The following is a 15,515-nucleotide window of genomic DNA, read 5'->3' on the forward strand; positions in this document are numbered from 1 at the left end:
TATATATGAATGTATGGGTATATATACACACAAATACTACTGTGCAAATCTTAAAGCACTATATAAATGTTACCTTTTTTAATGAGTTTCATCCTCACACAAACTTAGTGAGGCAGGTATTAATATTATTTTAGTTCATCAAGAATCTGTGAAGTTATTAATGTACATACCCTCGTCAACTTCTCTGGGATTTATAGGATCAGAATCATAAATTTGGTGCTAAAAGGGAGACCTTTCTCATTTTCTATAACAGGAAGTCAGGACTCCTTGGGTTTTCTGAGAAGCCAAAGGGAGGGTCCTTGACTTGTTGAGAGTCTAGTGTGTGAGACAAAATTTGGACTCAATCTGGCACTGTAACATACTAAAAGGTAGGTACTGGACAGCTTTTCTTTGTTTAGTGAGTTTTTCAGTCATTTTTTTGATTATTCACTTTAATACCTAAAGTTCTGAAATGCCTATAGAACAGATTGGGTCCAGGCCAGGGTAACAATTGAAATGTCAATGCTTTGATATTATGTTCTTTTCCATATAGAGATGATACTTCTAATCCAACTTCTTCTATAGTACATAAGTAGTGCATTATTTTCCTGCAGTGATAGAGTCCTTCCCTGCTACTTCATTGGGGAATGGGGTGAGCATGGGGTCTCAGGATATAACTGTGGTGTGCAAACAGTGGCTCTTCTTAACAACCAAGAAACGTTTAAGCATTAGACTCTGTTGAAAGAAGGCCAATCTAGGGCGGCCAGGTAGCACAGCGAGTAAGAGCACCGGCTCCAGTGTCGGGATGACCTGGGGATCGAATCCAGGCTCAGACACTTAGCACCCACCCAGAAACACCTGGCCGTGTAACCTTGAGCAAGTTACTTAACCCCAATTGCTTAGGTGTGGCCAGGTGGCTCAGCGAGTAAGAGCACCAGCTCCAGTGTCGGGATGGCCTAGGGATCAAATCCGGGCTCAGATACTTAGCACCACACCCAGAAATAACTGGCCGTGTAACCTTGAGCAAGTTACTTAACCCCGATTGCTTAAAAAAAAAAGGCCAATCTAGTTAAAGCTCTGAGAGTCTTGTTACCAATGCTAAATGATGAAATTATAATTAAATAACCTTTAAATTATTTTCTGACTAAAAATACTGATGCTTCTAAGAAATTGTGGTCTGCATTAGTGGAGAGAGTAACCACACTGATGACATCCCAGATTCTTGAAGGCAGCAAGGTTTAGTAGGTAGAGTGCTGGTCCTTTAGTTAGGAAGGCCAGGGTTTAAAGTCTGCCTCAGTTTCTTACTAGTAATAACACTAGTGAAAGCACAACCTCTTGGGTTTAATTATCTCATCTGAAAAATAGGGATCATAATGACAGTACTTATGTCTCAGGACAGGTCTCAGGAACAAATAAGAACCCATTTGTAAAATGCTTAGTAGACCTGAAACTGCTATAGAAGTGTTTGCTATTCAGGTATCAAAGTAAAATAGTGTGTGTTGAGCCATCCATACTATCTCCCCTGATCCTTCTCTTGGGTCAAAGTCCAGGCATCTGTGAGATGGCTGGTCAGAATTTGGAATTCAGTTTATGGTCACAGTATAGGGCAAGGCTCACATGTGACAATGAACTTTTGACCTTTTCCCTAGCACTAACCCAAATGAGGAATAACTTTGGAGCTAAGCTTAGGCAGAAGGAAAAAAAAGAATTGAAATCATGTTTTTGTTTTTTCACTTTCCAAAATAATGTCATCAATGATAACACACATCTCAATAAATTACTTTAAAGCACATATACTTGACAATGTACTAGGCTTTACAGAGAATTGTGTAAATTTGCCAATTAGTTATATAATCAGGTTACCTTTGACTTTGTGTGGAATTTAACAAATGGTGCTTTAGGGGCATAAAATAAAAAATGTACATCTCTAAGTGACCTACTCAAATGCAGGATCTAGGTTATTTATTCTAAGCATCCTATATCCATTCCATATTTCACCCCTACTCCTTTGGGGGCCTGGTTTCAAGAATATCTAGTTGGGATATGGTTCCACAATAACATCTTAGTCCTTGGTGATGGGAGGAATTCCTGCTTTTCTAGCCCACTTCGGTGAATTTCCAAACAGCTACTGAATCATTCAGTGAAAATTCCATTTATAGGAACATTAACATACATTCAGGACATCCCAGTTCAACCCAATCCTTCCCTTGAATAAAGGACTATACAGATACATGAAAAAAAATTGAACTTTATTTTTTATTCATTTTAAAAATTTTATTTGAAAAATACAGTACACAGCAGAGCATCCTCCTTATTCTTCTTTATCCCACCCTCCCAGACCCATCCCCACCCCCCACCTCCCACCCCACCCTCTGTCCCACTGCTGGTTCACAAAGAAAATTGTATGGTAAATAACCCGAAATATTTGGCTGGGGTACATCCTGAGAAGAGAGAGGCCCAGTTAGAAGTTGAATAGACACAGTCTGTTGAAGAAGGTTCACCTCTCTTTTAACATAAAAGAGCCTTTTAATTCATCTTAGAAATCAGAATAAACATGTGCAGCTTTTCTGCCATGCAAATAGGTATCACTGAAAATTTCAGGTAGATCAATTGATAGTGACCTGGGCCCCTAAGTACCTAGAATAAAAAGGAGACATGTCTTCATCAGAAAGATGTGTATTTGCTTATTCTCTCTATAGTATATGTACATTTTTACATATTCATATTTTAATTATTTCCCCCCTCCCCATTATTCTGAGTAACAATATCAAGGTTAAGGGCTCTCTCCTGGCAGCGAGTCATAAATATAATATATATATATATAGCATATATGCACATATATACATATAGATGTGTATATATAAGCACATATATATTATATATACTTTTTCATGTGATGGGATCAATGAGTCCTATATTATAAAAAGTTAGCCCAAGGATCTTTGATCTTTGAATACTGCAGCTGACTCGACTTTACTCAGGTTTAGCTAGGTCAGGTTTTTGACATAATTGTGCTTTTGAACATGCTAGAAATGTCAAAATTTAAGACATGATTCAATGTGTCTTTGCATGACAACAAGAAAGATAAGTGATTTCATAAGAATGCACCAATGCAGAATGCAGTCTATCACTTAGTAGATCATAGAATTGTAGATTCAGTTAGAAGGAATATTGGGGGTCATCTAAGTGCCAACTATGACATTTTATAGATGAGGAAACTGAGGTCTCAGAAAGAGTTACTTGCCCAAGGTCACATGGGTATAAAATGCCAGAACTAGAAACTGAATCAAGTTCTCTGACTCAGAAATAACATTCTTCCCCCCTGAGTCCTAGAGAGTTGCACACAGAGATAAGTAACTTGCCTAGTGGCATACTGCTAGGTAAGTGTCAGACCTGAGATTGAAATCCAGGTTTTCCTTACTTGAAGTCCAATAATCTAATGACTACTCCATGTAGTCTTTATTTAATGGATAATGTTGACACTTCTCACACATTGCTAAAGCAGTTACTGTCAACTGGAAATAGATATACAAAAGGTTTGGTCCTTAGAAAGTGGATGCCATAATAGAAATGACCTGACTTGGTTAATTTTACTGGTACTTACTGTGGCTAAGAAATTATTCTGATTCTCCTCTTTTTCCCCTCCTTCCCCAAGAGTGCTGGGAAAAGACTTAGATTATAATTCCAACTGCACTATTTACTAATTGTATAACCTATTAGAAGTCATTAAAATTCTATGAGCCTCAGTGTCCTTATCTGTAAAATAGAGATATTAATATCTATACTATTTGATTTGCAGGCTATTGTGAGGATCAAATGAATTAATCCCATCATGGATTTAGAGATGGAAAAAACTCTAGAAGTCATCTAGTCCAACCCCCTCATTTTATGGATGAGGAAAATGAGGCCCAGAGAGTATGGTACTTGCCCAAGTTTACCCACTGTACACTTCACAATTTTAAACAACCCCACAACTTGAAGATATTATAATAGTTTTGGAAAGTGGGTTATTGTTGCTTTTGGATCAAATATTTCAGGTTCTAACACAAGAATACACAGTTGTGTTATCAAAATATAATACTTTTGGTGAGTTCTTAGTTGGAGATAGAGATACTCCATTGGTCAGACATAACGAAACTTCGCTTCCAATAATGAGAAGGGAAAGTCACAGACTTTGTCTCTCATTGAAGACAAGTCTTTGTATCTACATGGAGAAATTTCAGAGGGCATTAAGTCTATTCTTATCACCTGGGCAAGATCAAAGCGCTGGATTACAGCAAATTCTTGATAGTCATTTAGGCCAAATGTATCTCAAGGGCATCTACAATGCCAGATTTCAAAGTCTTTGCTAGAGAAACAAATGAAAAGTGAATTTCCTTTTTTTCTTTTTCTTTTGTTTTTGGAAGACAATTGGGGTTGACTTGCCCAACATCACACGGCTAGCTTTTGTGTTAAGTGTCTGAGGCCGGATTTGAACTCAGGTCCTCCCGACTCCAGGGCCGGTGCTCTATTCACTGTGCTACCTAGCCGCCCCTAAAAGTGAATTTTCTTATAGGATATTTCATCATTATCTAACAAAGCTTCCTTTCAGATGTAGCCCAGGTACTACAAACTTCTTGAAACCTTTCCTGATACCCCACTTACCAGTGCTTTCTTTCTCCTCAAATTATTCAATTTTTACTTCTCTGTACACATGACATATCCCACAGTAGCATGTAAATTCTTTAAAGGTAGGGATTATATTACTTTTCTTTGCATCTCCAGTACTAAACACAATGCCCTGAATTTGGGAAATGCTTAATAATGCTTGTTAACAGAACAGGATGGAATTTTACCCAGCCTGATAACCAGCACATTCTTTCTCAGTTTTATCACCCTCTTGCTCAAGATATAAGGTATATGCCAAGATGATATGCTGACCTCCATTGTGGCTTTAATATAAATTAGATGATATATAATTGCGTACATCTTTCCCATTTAAATTACACAGAAATTTTGACTGTCCTGTGTCCAGGATGGAGCCTTTAACCTATTGAGATACTGCTACCAACACAGTATTGGCCAATAAAAGTCATCACTGTTTTATATTCTTATTTCAACTATCCTACATACAGTCTGCATTCAAAAGAAATCCCTACAGTTCAACATGTCAACCACAATTATCAGGAAAAATCCAAATAAATATACTTTTAATTATGATACATTACTGATTACAGTAAAAATGGGCATTTTCCCTTCAAAAGCAGGAGCACCAGTCTGAGAATGTTCAGGAGGAATGGTATTTTAAGTGAAGTGTACTATAATACAATGTGCAAATGTTATTTGAATACATAACATATTTTAAAAAAGAAACTTTACACACAGAAATATGTTTCAATGAAAATGACTGTGCTGAATGTAAGGGGAAAAAAAAGACAAAAAACTCCTTAAACTTTTTGACTCCGAAAGCCTGTTTTAAACTAAATATGGCATATTGCTGAATAGATATATGAATCATTGAAAAGCTTAACCCATATAGTGGGTTTTCTTGTACAAATCTGGTGAGCATATAGTTTGCTTTTCCTATTTGAGATGGTTTTGTGGGATTGTAACATGAAATTTGAATACTTAAGGAGCATCTTTTCAAAATAAAGTTGACAAGGACTTCAATGCTGTATGAATGATCAGCGACCAGACATTTTTATAACCTGATCCTGCTATCAAAAAACTTTGGGACTCATGAATGGACTGTGAAAAGGGATGATGTCCAATGCAGTGAAAAAGCATCCAGTTCAACATCATGTGACTTCTGCGAAGGCCGTGATGTGGTTCTGTAAATGCAAGAGAAAGTTCAGAGTCAGAATCATGGAAATCTTGGATTCAGTTTTAGAACCTTTTTTTTAATGCTCAGACATGAGCAGGTGGTTAGTATTATAGAAAAGGGGTCATATTTATAACTTGTTTTCCTCTTCTGTAACTCATACATCATTAAGTGGTTGAGACATCAATGCATGCGATTGGGTCCTATGGAATCTCAGTGTCAGTGATATATCTTATTAACTCAATTTATTTTTACTAGTTAAATAGGCTAGCATTCCATACCTGTCCTATTCATAATTAACATTGAAATCTGGAGGAATGAAAATGACACTGCCAGGCAGCCTCTGATACTGATTTGCAGTGTTAATAGAATTTTAATGCTGCTCTATGTCGGATTTTAAGATTAATTGCTCCCTGTGAGACAGATGGCAGGGAGTGAGGTGGGGAAATGCTTCAACTGAAATGATACTTGCTAACGGACAAAAAAACAAAAAACAAAACTACTCCACATTTTGTTTTGATGCATAATTCAGTCAGACTTGTTTTGTTTGCAAAGCTTTGTTTACATCTCTTGTGAAATTCTATATAGATTTTTATAATTAAGCTTATTTTCCCATAGATTCAGATATGTCACAAATCCACATCATGCTTCTTAAAATATTACAATAAAAGTTTGATAGAATATTTTTTGGCCTTGACGTTAATAGAATTGAAGTATTAGTTCTTTCCTTCTCCCTAGTATCACATATAAAAGGTTTGGACTATTTTTTTCCCTCGTGTGTAAAGCACTGGTTGTTGTCATCTGTTGTAAAGGCTAATTTATGATGGGTTGTTCCCTCCAATGGTTCTTGAATTATTTTTGCTCTTTGAATTAAATACTTATTCCATGAACAGGAAAATGCTTTTAGCTACTAAAATGGGAAGGGAAAAACCATTAAACTTGTCTTTCTTTAAAAAGTACAAAGATGGGAGGGATATCGTTCATATTTAATATGAACATCAGAAATTTACAGTTACTATTGTCAGAGAGTTTTTTTGGTTTGTTTGCTTTTTGGTAACTGTGAATAGGGGAATTCTGGAGAGAATTAAAAAAGTTGGTTCTTCAAATAGTTTTCATATCATATCGTTGTAAATAATAAAGAATAAGTATTTCATTGAAGTAGAATGAGAAGAATGATGCTTTCCATATACACTTGGGTCATTTGAAGCAACAGATAGAAAAAACAAAAGCATTTAAACACATTAAAGATATTGTGGAGAAGTTCAATGTCTTTTTTAGAACTAAAAGAAAATAAGCTAGGTGAAGGGAGGGAAGGGGAGCTCTAGATCTGTGATTTCCTTGGTTCAGAAAACTCCCTGTGTAAAATTTCCCTACATCAATATAAATGAGCAATTTAGGCTTAGAACATTGTCTGGTACACCTATATGTTAAACTGGTAGCTCATGGTCACAACAAGCATATGGACATTAGACCAGACCTGTGATTTCATTTGCATAGGTAACTCCCAGTGAAGAAATTCCTTCTACCAATGCATATTAGCACCTGCTCTTCAACTTTAATGGAATGGAAAAGCATTTATTAAGTGGCATATTATTATGTGCCAAACACTGTGCTAAGGACTCGATATAAAAAGAATAAGGTGAGATCGTTCCTGTTTTCAAGGGATTTTCATTCCAGTTGTGGGAGGCAACAAAGGAAAGCTGGACTCATGAAAAGACCCAGTAATCTTCAAAGGGTAGTGGCAAGGCTAAGGAGTCTTAGGGTGCACATTTGGGAAGAAGAAACCCTTTTGGGATCTCAATGGGAAAGTTTCAGGGTGGGGTCTTTGGAGTTGCCTGGAACACTGTGACTTGTCACATAGCCAGTATGTGTTAGAGGACAGACTTGACCCGTAACATGTAATTGACTACTAAACATCTTTATTATTCAATTTCTCAATGTCAATTAAAGCTGAAGAGAAGCACCTTACTTTTCTGTTCTCCCATAAAGAGGATGGTACATGACCAAGAAGAAGACATAGTCAACTTTCCTGATTCTATCATAAACTCCTGACATAAAGGTAATGATTGATTTTTCATGTAGGTGCTTTTCCAAATTGTTAACAATTCATGACAAAGAAGCTGAGAATAGTAACTAAATGTCTGAAAAGTTCTCTGAGCTCTCTAAAGAAAAACATAAATGTAGTTTCATAAAGACCTGGTCAATCAGAATAGCAGAATTACCCATGGGTGTGTGAAAAACTTAATAGATTAATTGAAAGTGAAAGATTGCATATTGACTCCATCTGGCCCAAATTATCTTCAAATCAGCAAACTTCAACTATCACCTACAAGTCATGTTTGGTATAAAAATTGAACAGAAGTTTATACAACTTGGGCAGTGTCTGATAATGAATCATAAGAATTTGGGAGGTATAAAGGAGAGATCACGGATGGGAGGGGAAATTGGAAGACAAAGTATAGAGTAAACAAGTGTTGCTTCACAGCACCACAATCCTCCGATCAGCATTTTCATGTGACTTAAATAATGAAGTAGTGAGTATGCTCATTAGGTTCGCTGCTAATGATACCATGCTGGCGTGGACAACCAGCACCCTGGAAGACAGAATTAGAATTCCAAATGACCTTAATAAATTAGAAAAGTGATAAGAAACAAACCACATCAAATTCCAAAATGACAAGTGTGGGCAGCACATCAAGAGAAGGAAAACAAATTGCATCCATCCAGAAAGGGGATAATGAGTTCTGTACAAATATATTCCATAAAGATCTTGAGGTTTCAGTGGGTAAAGTCTGCAATGTAACAATGCAGATTAAAAAACAAACAAATCCCTATCATACTGAGATGTCTCTGTCTACATCTACTGATACATCATCATCATATCTCTAGGGTAGAGAGAGATGAAAGCAGTAGTCATGACATTTAAAACACTGAGTATGCTATTACACTATAAAAATGAAATGAAATTCATGTGTTCTAGATATAAGTTAACTGAAATCACTTGCTTTCTCATTTGTTTCTCCTGATAGCCTGTACATCATAGATCCTAGGTTCCCTTTGGGGAAAACAACCTTAGGGCCAAGATCAAAATCTCAGCTAAATAATTTTACACATATACTGAGGCCACTTTTCAGATGATTTTTCCACATGATTGCTAGTGGAAGCATTCTCTTTGGGATCTATCTTTTTAAAAAGTTGATAACTTAGAAAGGCCAGAAGATAGAAAAATGAAGCTTAGGAAGCCAGATATCATCAGTCATGTAGTTCCTCAGTTGGCATGTACAAAAGCAGACTTTTGACTGGCTCTTGGAAATCACCTGGTCCAAATCCCTGTGGTGGCAGAGTCCCCTTCTTTCCACTATTAACTCCATTTTAGAATAAGGCTCCCTTTCCATTATAAATGAGAAATCACATCCAATCCCCATTTTCCCCCTTATTCCCCCTGTTCTTTGGCAAGGCTGACCAAAAGAAAAACAATTTCCCTCAGATCTATGAAAGCAACAAAAGACTATTAGATTATAAAGTTTCACTCTTTCCCCGAAACCCAACGAACTACTCCTAAGGCCAATGAGCTGTCAACCAGCATGTCTGTACAATTTTTTTGAACACCATAGATACCCATAGGAAAAATGGGTCTTATTCAGAAGTCTGCTTGGCCTAGAGAAGCATACTTATCTATGTCCTCTCTCCTACTCTTTTGGCTTAATGTATAACATTAACATCTTTTACTGATATATTCTAAAATGCAAAAAAAAGTGTTTCCTTGAAAAAATATCCTTGATTTTATAGATGAGGAAAGTAAGCCTCAGATGTGTTAAATGCCTTGCCCATGGTCATATAACTAGTAAGCATCAAAGCTGAGATCTAGACAAATGTTTCTTGATCCCAAGCCCAATAATCTTTTTCACTATTCTACATTGTCTTTAAAAGCAAAATTAATTCTCAGTTGTTTAGGGGAAAGTTTAGATGTGTTCTTCATTAACAAAGTATGGCAGAAATAACTACAAACTCCTCAAAGTCCTTCTCATCTATCAAATGCTATGACTCTGAGCTTCAAATAATAAGGTTTTTGTTTGATTTTTGGTTTGTTTTTACAAATGAGTGAAATGATAAATTTGAAATATCTTTACTTTATGACAATGCACAGGAAGGTATTTTATTGCTCAAGCTTTTTTTCTTCTTTTTATATCAGCAGTTTTCTCAGAGAAATCAATACCAAAATTTCATTTGGTATTTTCAGATCACTTTTCCTAAAAAAAAAAAAAAAAAACATTTTCCCTGGGGTATAAACTAGGAAAATTTGTGTAAGCTGCTTTACAGAGGACTGCCTCTTTCAGCAGGCCATAATACAGAACTCAATGAATGCAATTGTAAACCTTGTAAAAATGCAAACAAATATAAGGCATACCAAAAACTCATGCAGAAATGTTTAAATCAGACACACAAAAGGTAAATGGTGACACCATTTTTAACAATGAAATAAGAGGACCGATTACTAGTCCATTTAGGCAATTATACATGCTGGAGAGGAAAGAGTATGAACTGAATAAAAAGAACCACTGAATATTTTAAATGAACCATTCTTTGGTAGTAAGTCATCCAAATCCACAGCAAATAAGGGAAGCAAAATGCTAAGGACTAATCCTTGAGTGCAGGGATCCTGGGGTTGTAAATGACCACTTTCTTTGTCAAAAATAGCTTTAGCATGTAGATTTGCTCCCTGCTAATTCTCTGGTGTGTCAATCTTCTAAAAATGCTAGCTTGTGCATGAAAAATTCCTTTTTTATTATTTATATTCTCTGTTGCCTTTTTCTGAACTTACATTGTCTCTCTAGTTTTTAAAATCATGTTTAAAAACCATAAAACTGGCATCAATTATGCCATGAAAATTTGGCTACACTTTTCTACCTGACAAGATCTGCCTCTCACTCATTTCATTTTTTAAAAATAGAAAAATGAAAAGAAGGCTCACTGGGGAAGTGATTAGAATTAAAGCATAAGGTAAAAAAAATCTTTTAAAAAGGTATAATTAAAGGCAATCAGAAATGAAAACTACCATGTTGAAGAAATGCTTGCTGCTATCCTTTGAGCAGTTAAACACCAGAGCAAAATGAAATAGAATTGTGTGGCTAAAAGGGGAAAATGTTTCTGCTGTTCCATTTCCTGGACACTCTTTTACTATGATCTAAACCTGCACAGAAGGATTTGATTTCCTTTCTTTGCCTTAGCTTTAAAACCCAACCCACACACTTCAGTGCGCTCTAGCGCACATACGTTTATTGCCTTAATTGAAGATGTTCAAATTGGTTTATTCCAGTGATCCAGCTGAAGAACCTGACCAGGCAGTCTTTAAAAGAATTTCCCTGTGAAGTTTCTTCTTGAAAATTATCAATACCTTGGGTCCGGGACACCTACAATATGTTGCGTTATTAAATTGCACTTAAACATTAGTTCATCTATTTTGCCATTGTAATCAAATTTCTATGTCATGACCATGTGAGACAAAATGCTTAGCTTGGCTAGTCTTTCATCTCCCTCCATAACTGTTGTCAAAAATCAATTAAATAATTTTTAAGTTGAAAAAAGTAGGTGGCATTAATATACTCAGGATTTCACTATTCATCATATTGGTGCTATTTGCAGCCTCCTTGACTGATATGTTAAAAGATCACTCCTCACAAATATCCAGGATTTATCTACGGTGTAATTTTGACAATATCATAAATATTAAAATTGTTCCTAGACTCTCACCCCTAAATTTTGGGTGTGCTTGTCACCTGCCATCACAGATGACCTTTTCCCTGTGGAGACACAGGGTGTCTAAAAAGATTCTGAATGTGATAAGTTGTTTTAAAAAACCCTTAATAATGTTTTCTTTTTATTGCTCCCTAACTGAAAATCCTTCATAGGGAAGCAATCAGACCCAGGGCTCCTGTTTAATCTTTCTGGCAGATAAAGTAGGTAGAGCATATCTGTCTCTGGAGTCAGACAAGATTCTCTACTTCTCATGTCCTTGAAGATTCAGACACTAGGTATGTAAGTTTGGGATTTCACTAAACCCAAGTTTCTCCACTGATCACCCCCTTTTCTACCCTATTATTGTCCCTCATACACTTACTGACTCACACTCTTCAGATTTTGCATAGTTGTTATTGTTCAGTCATGTCTAACTCTGTGTCCCCATTTTGGAGTTTTTTTGACAAAGATACGGTACTGATTTTCCATTTCCTTCTTCAGTTCATTTTACAGATGAGGAACTGAGTCAAACAGGGTTAAGTGGCTTGCCCAGGGTCACACAGCTACAGTGCTCTATCTGCTGCATCATCTAGTTGCATGGCTAAATCTTTCACACACACACACACACACACATACACATGATATCCATTTTAAATATACACAAATTCTAGTTCACTCATTCAATAAACATTCTATGCCCCACAGCAAAACCAGAGGCCAGAATATATAGAATCATTCCACATGGTTATCAACTACATAATAATGTATTGACTTTGTAATTTGGGGACATTTTATCTACATTATTTCCTTTTTTTTAAAGCAATTGGGTTAAGTAACTTGCTCAAGTTTACACTGCCAGTTATTTCTGAGTGTGGTGCTGAGTATCTGAGCCTGGATTTGATCCAGGTCATCCCGACACTGCAGCCGGTGCTCTTACTTCCTGTGCTACCTGGCTGCCCCAATCTATATTATTTCCAAAGGTAATGATCTATGTAATATGTCCAATGAAATAACGTATTATTAGAAGAAATGGACTCCATAAATATCATGTTGTTGAAATATTGATGTTGTTGAAATATTCTTGCAATAAACAAAACAAGAAGGCAAAATAAAGTTGCAGCCAAACAAAAAGATGGCACATGGACCATCTTCAAAGAAGCAGATGATTTGGATGACTTGGTCTCATCATGTTCTCAAAGACAATACAAAGATATCTCTGCTCAATTAAAATAAGAAACATCATTTTATGAAATATTTTTTCACACAGAGTACTTTTCATGGATATAAATGGAAAAGAAAACTATGAATTTGATAGCAATTTGTGCATCATGTTGTGGGGAGGAAGACAAAGCACAAATAACAGGCTCTGTCCTCAGAGACCTTATATTTTAATTGTAGGGGCAAGTAATGGATACAAATTTTCATCAGTTTGGCATCTTCCTTTTAAAGATCCAACCTTAATATGACAATATGACACATTATTTTATAAGACACCTGGTCATGCTGTCTTGCAATGTTCATTATAAGCATAAGCCAAAAGAACACTATTATATTAAGATTATTGCAGCATGGGCTATAGAGACTGATGAGGGAGGGCAGTACTATAAAAAAACCCTCCAAACTAAGTCAACAGAGTTTAATATGTAGGTACATGAATTCAAAAGTGAAAAATATGATTCAAGATTATGAAATAATATAATAAAACATATCCCTATATATTACTGATGCTTTCTTTAGAAATAGAAATTGGACAATACTAGAAAGAATAAATTTAACTATATACTAGAAGTAAGAAAATGATCTACCTGTCTGAACAGGAAAAACTAAATGCATTGAGAATAGCTACAATCCAGACTATAGCACCCAGGTGGAAGGTTAGCAGCAGTCTACCGCTATGCAGACCTAATCCCACATCAGTAACATGCCAAGCTCAGCTGGTATAAGGGGGACAGTAATTAGACTTTGCCTAGGATCAAATCATTTTGGGAATACTGAAAGCTTTCAGATCTCCAGCATGAGCTGACTTTGAGATTCTGGAATAATACAACACTTAATACCTCAAAAAAGTATCAACAGAACCAACCCAGATTTTCCCTTAGAAATGTGTAGAGTAAGCTCTAACATCAAATCTAAAGTCAGGAAGTAGGTTGGAAGAATGAGAATTACACCCTAAAAAGTAATTATGATGACAAGGGGTGCCAACACAAAACCCCCCAAAAGAGAATCTCTATAAATAAAACCTCCAAGAAAAATACAGTTTGGGTATAAATTCAACTAGATTTCCTGGAAGAGATAAAATTAGAGTTAAAAAAAAATTATCAGTGAAAAGAGAGGATAGAGGGGAAAAAAGAAAAGAAATGAGAGCTATGGAAGCAAGAACTGGAAGGGAATCAATGGTTTGGCACAAAGGGTATACATACAACCTTACCCAAAAAAAATTCTCTGAAAATTTAGAATGAACTAAAGATAAGTCAATGACTCCATGAAACAAGTAATATTAAAACAAATTCAAAAGACTGAAAAAATAGAAGAAAATGTAAAATATTTCATATCAAAACAACTGACCTGTAAAACAAATGAGGAAAAAAGAATTAAGAATAATTGGACACTGAAAGCACAATCAAAAAAGGATCCTAGAAATTGTATTTCAAATAATCTTAAAAGAAAACTTTTCATATATCTTAGAACCAAATAACAAAGTTGAAGTAGAAAGAATCCACCAATCACCTTCTCAAAGAAATCCCAAACTGAAAATTCCCAAGACCATTATAAACAAAACTCAGAGTTTCCAGATCAAAGAAAAAGCATTGCAAGTAGCCAGAAAGAAAGAGTTCAAGTACCAAAGAGTCAGGATCACACAGCAAACACCAGTATAAAGAAACACAGAATATTATATTCACAAAGGCAAAGGATACAGGCTCATAACCAAGAATAACTTAGCCAGAAAAATGGAACATAATCCTACAGTAAGGGGGGAAAATGAATATTTAATGAAATAAAGGACTTTCAAATATTTCAGATGAACAGATTAGAGATATATAAAAACTTTGATGTTCAAACACAAGAGTTAAGACAAACACAAAAAGGTAATATAAATGAAAAATCCCAAGGACTTAAAAACTTTTGGTGGCTCCCCTTTGGGAACTGAATAAAGTATAAATGGCTGACAGTAGTATTCAAGGGCCCTATAAACTCGTTCCTATTTACCATTCTATGCTTATCACATGCTACTCCATAATCTGTCCTTTATATTCCATAATAATTGTATTATTATCTCTCATTCATCCTTTTACAATCCTTTCTTATTATTGCACATTTACTTCCCTAATACCTGGAAAGAAATTACATCCCTCATACAAGGCTCATTCTGTCTTCTGAATTCCCTTCTTTTTTTTTTTAAAGACAATTCAGATTTCACCTTTTCTATGAAGAATTCCTTAACATACACCCCCACTTCCCAAGTGAAAATGGTCTCTCCTCAAATTTCTCACAGTACTTTTCAAGGTCTCTCCATTGTACTTACCTCCTTTTCCCTTGTACTATAATTATTTGTGTACATGCTTTTCCTTTTTTAAATGATAAGCTCCTCCATAGTTACATTTGTATAGTATCTATATTTGAATTTCCAGTAATCATCATGATTCTTTGAACACAGTAGAAACTTAATAAATGGTCAGCTAGTAGATAGAATGCCAGACCTGTAGTGAGGAAGACTTGAGTTCAAATCCAGCCATAGACACTTACTAGCTGGGTGACCCCAGGTAAGTCACTTAACCATATTCACCTTAGTTTCCTCATCTGTAAAATGAGCTGGAGAAGGAAATGGCAAATCACTCCAGTGTCTTTGCCAAGAAATCCCCAAATGGGGTCATGGAGAGATGGAGATGATTGAAACAACTGAATAACAAAAATGAACTGAAGCTAAGAATATTCATGTTTACTCTCTCTCTCCTTCTCTCTCTCTCTCTCTCTCTCTCTCTCTCTCTCTCTCTCTCTCTCT

The 15,515-nt window shown here is 35.7% G+C and overlaps 1 protein-coding gene across 2 annotated transcripts in view; it reads right to left on the reverse strand.

Annotated features, from left to right (window-relative positions):
- Positions 1 to 2,341: 2,341 nt before the first annotated feature.
- PLPPR5 (phospholipid phosphatase related 5) overlaps positions 2,342 to 15,515 on the reverse strand; it is a 190,720-nt gene continuing 177,546 nt past the window's right edge. For both annotated transcript variants that reach the window (XM_069063401.1, XM_069063400.1), the window contains one exon: positions 2,342 to 5,789. In XM_069063401.1, coding sequence (XP_068919502.1) covers positions 5,757 to 5,789 — 33 coding nt within the window. In that variant the 3' untranslated portion in view covers positions 2,342 to 5,756. The remainder of the gene's footprint in view (positions 5,790 to 15,515) is intronic.

The sequence above is a fragment of the Petaurus breviceps genome, unplaced genomic scaffold (genome assembly GCF_028583685.1).
Source record: "Petaurus breviceps papuanus isolate PSGF00001 unplaced genomic scaffold, PetGlider_PUasm1.0 90564, whole genome shotgun sequence".
In the NCBI taxonomy this organism is placed as follows: domain Eukaryota; kingdom Metazoa; phylum Chordata; class Mammalia; order Diprotodontia; family Petauridae; genus Petaurus; species Petaurus breviceps.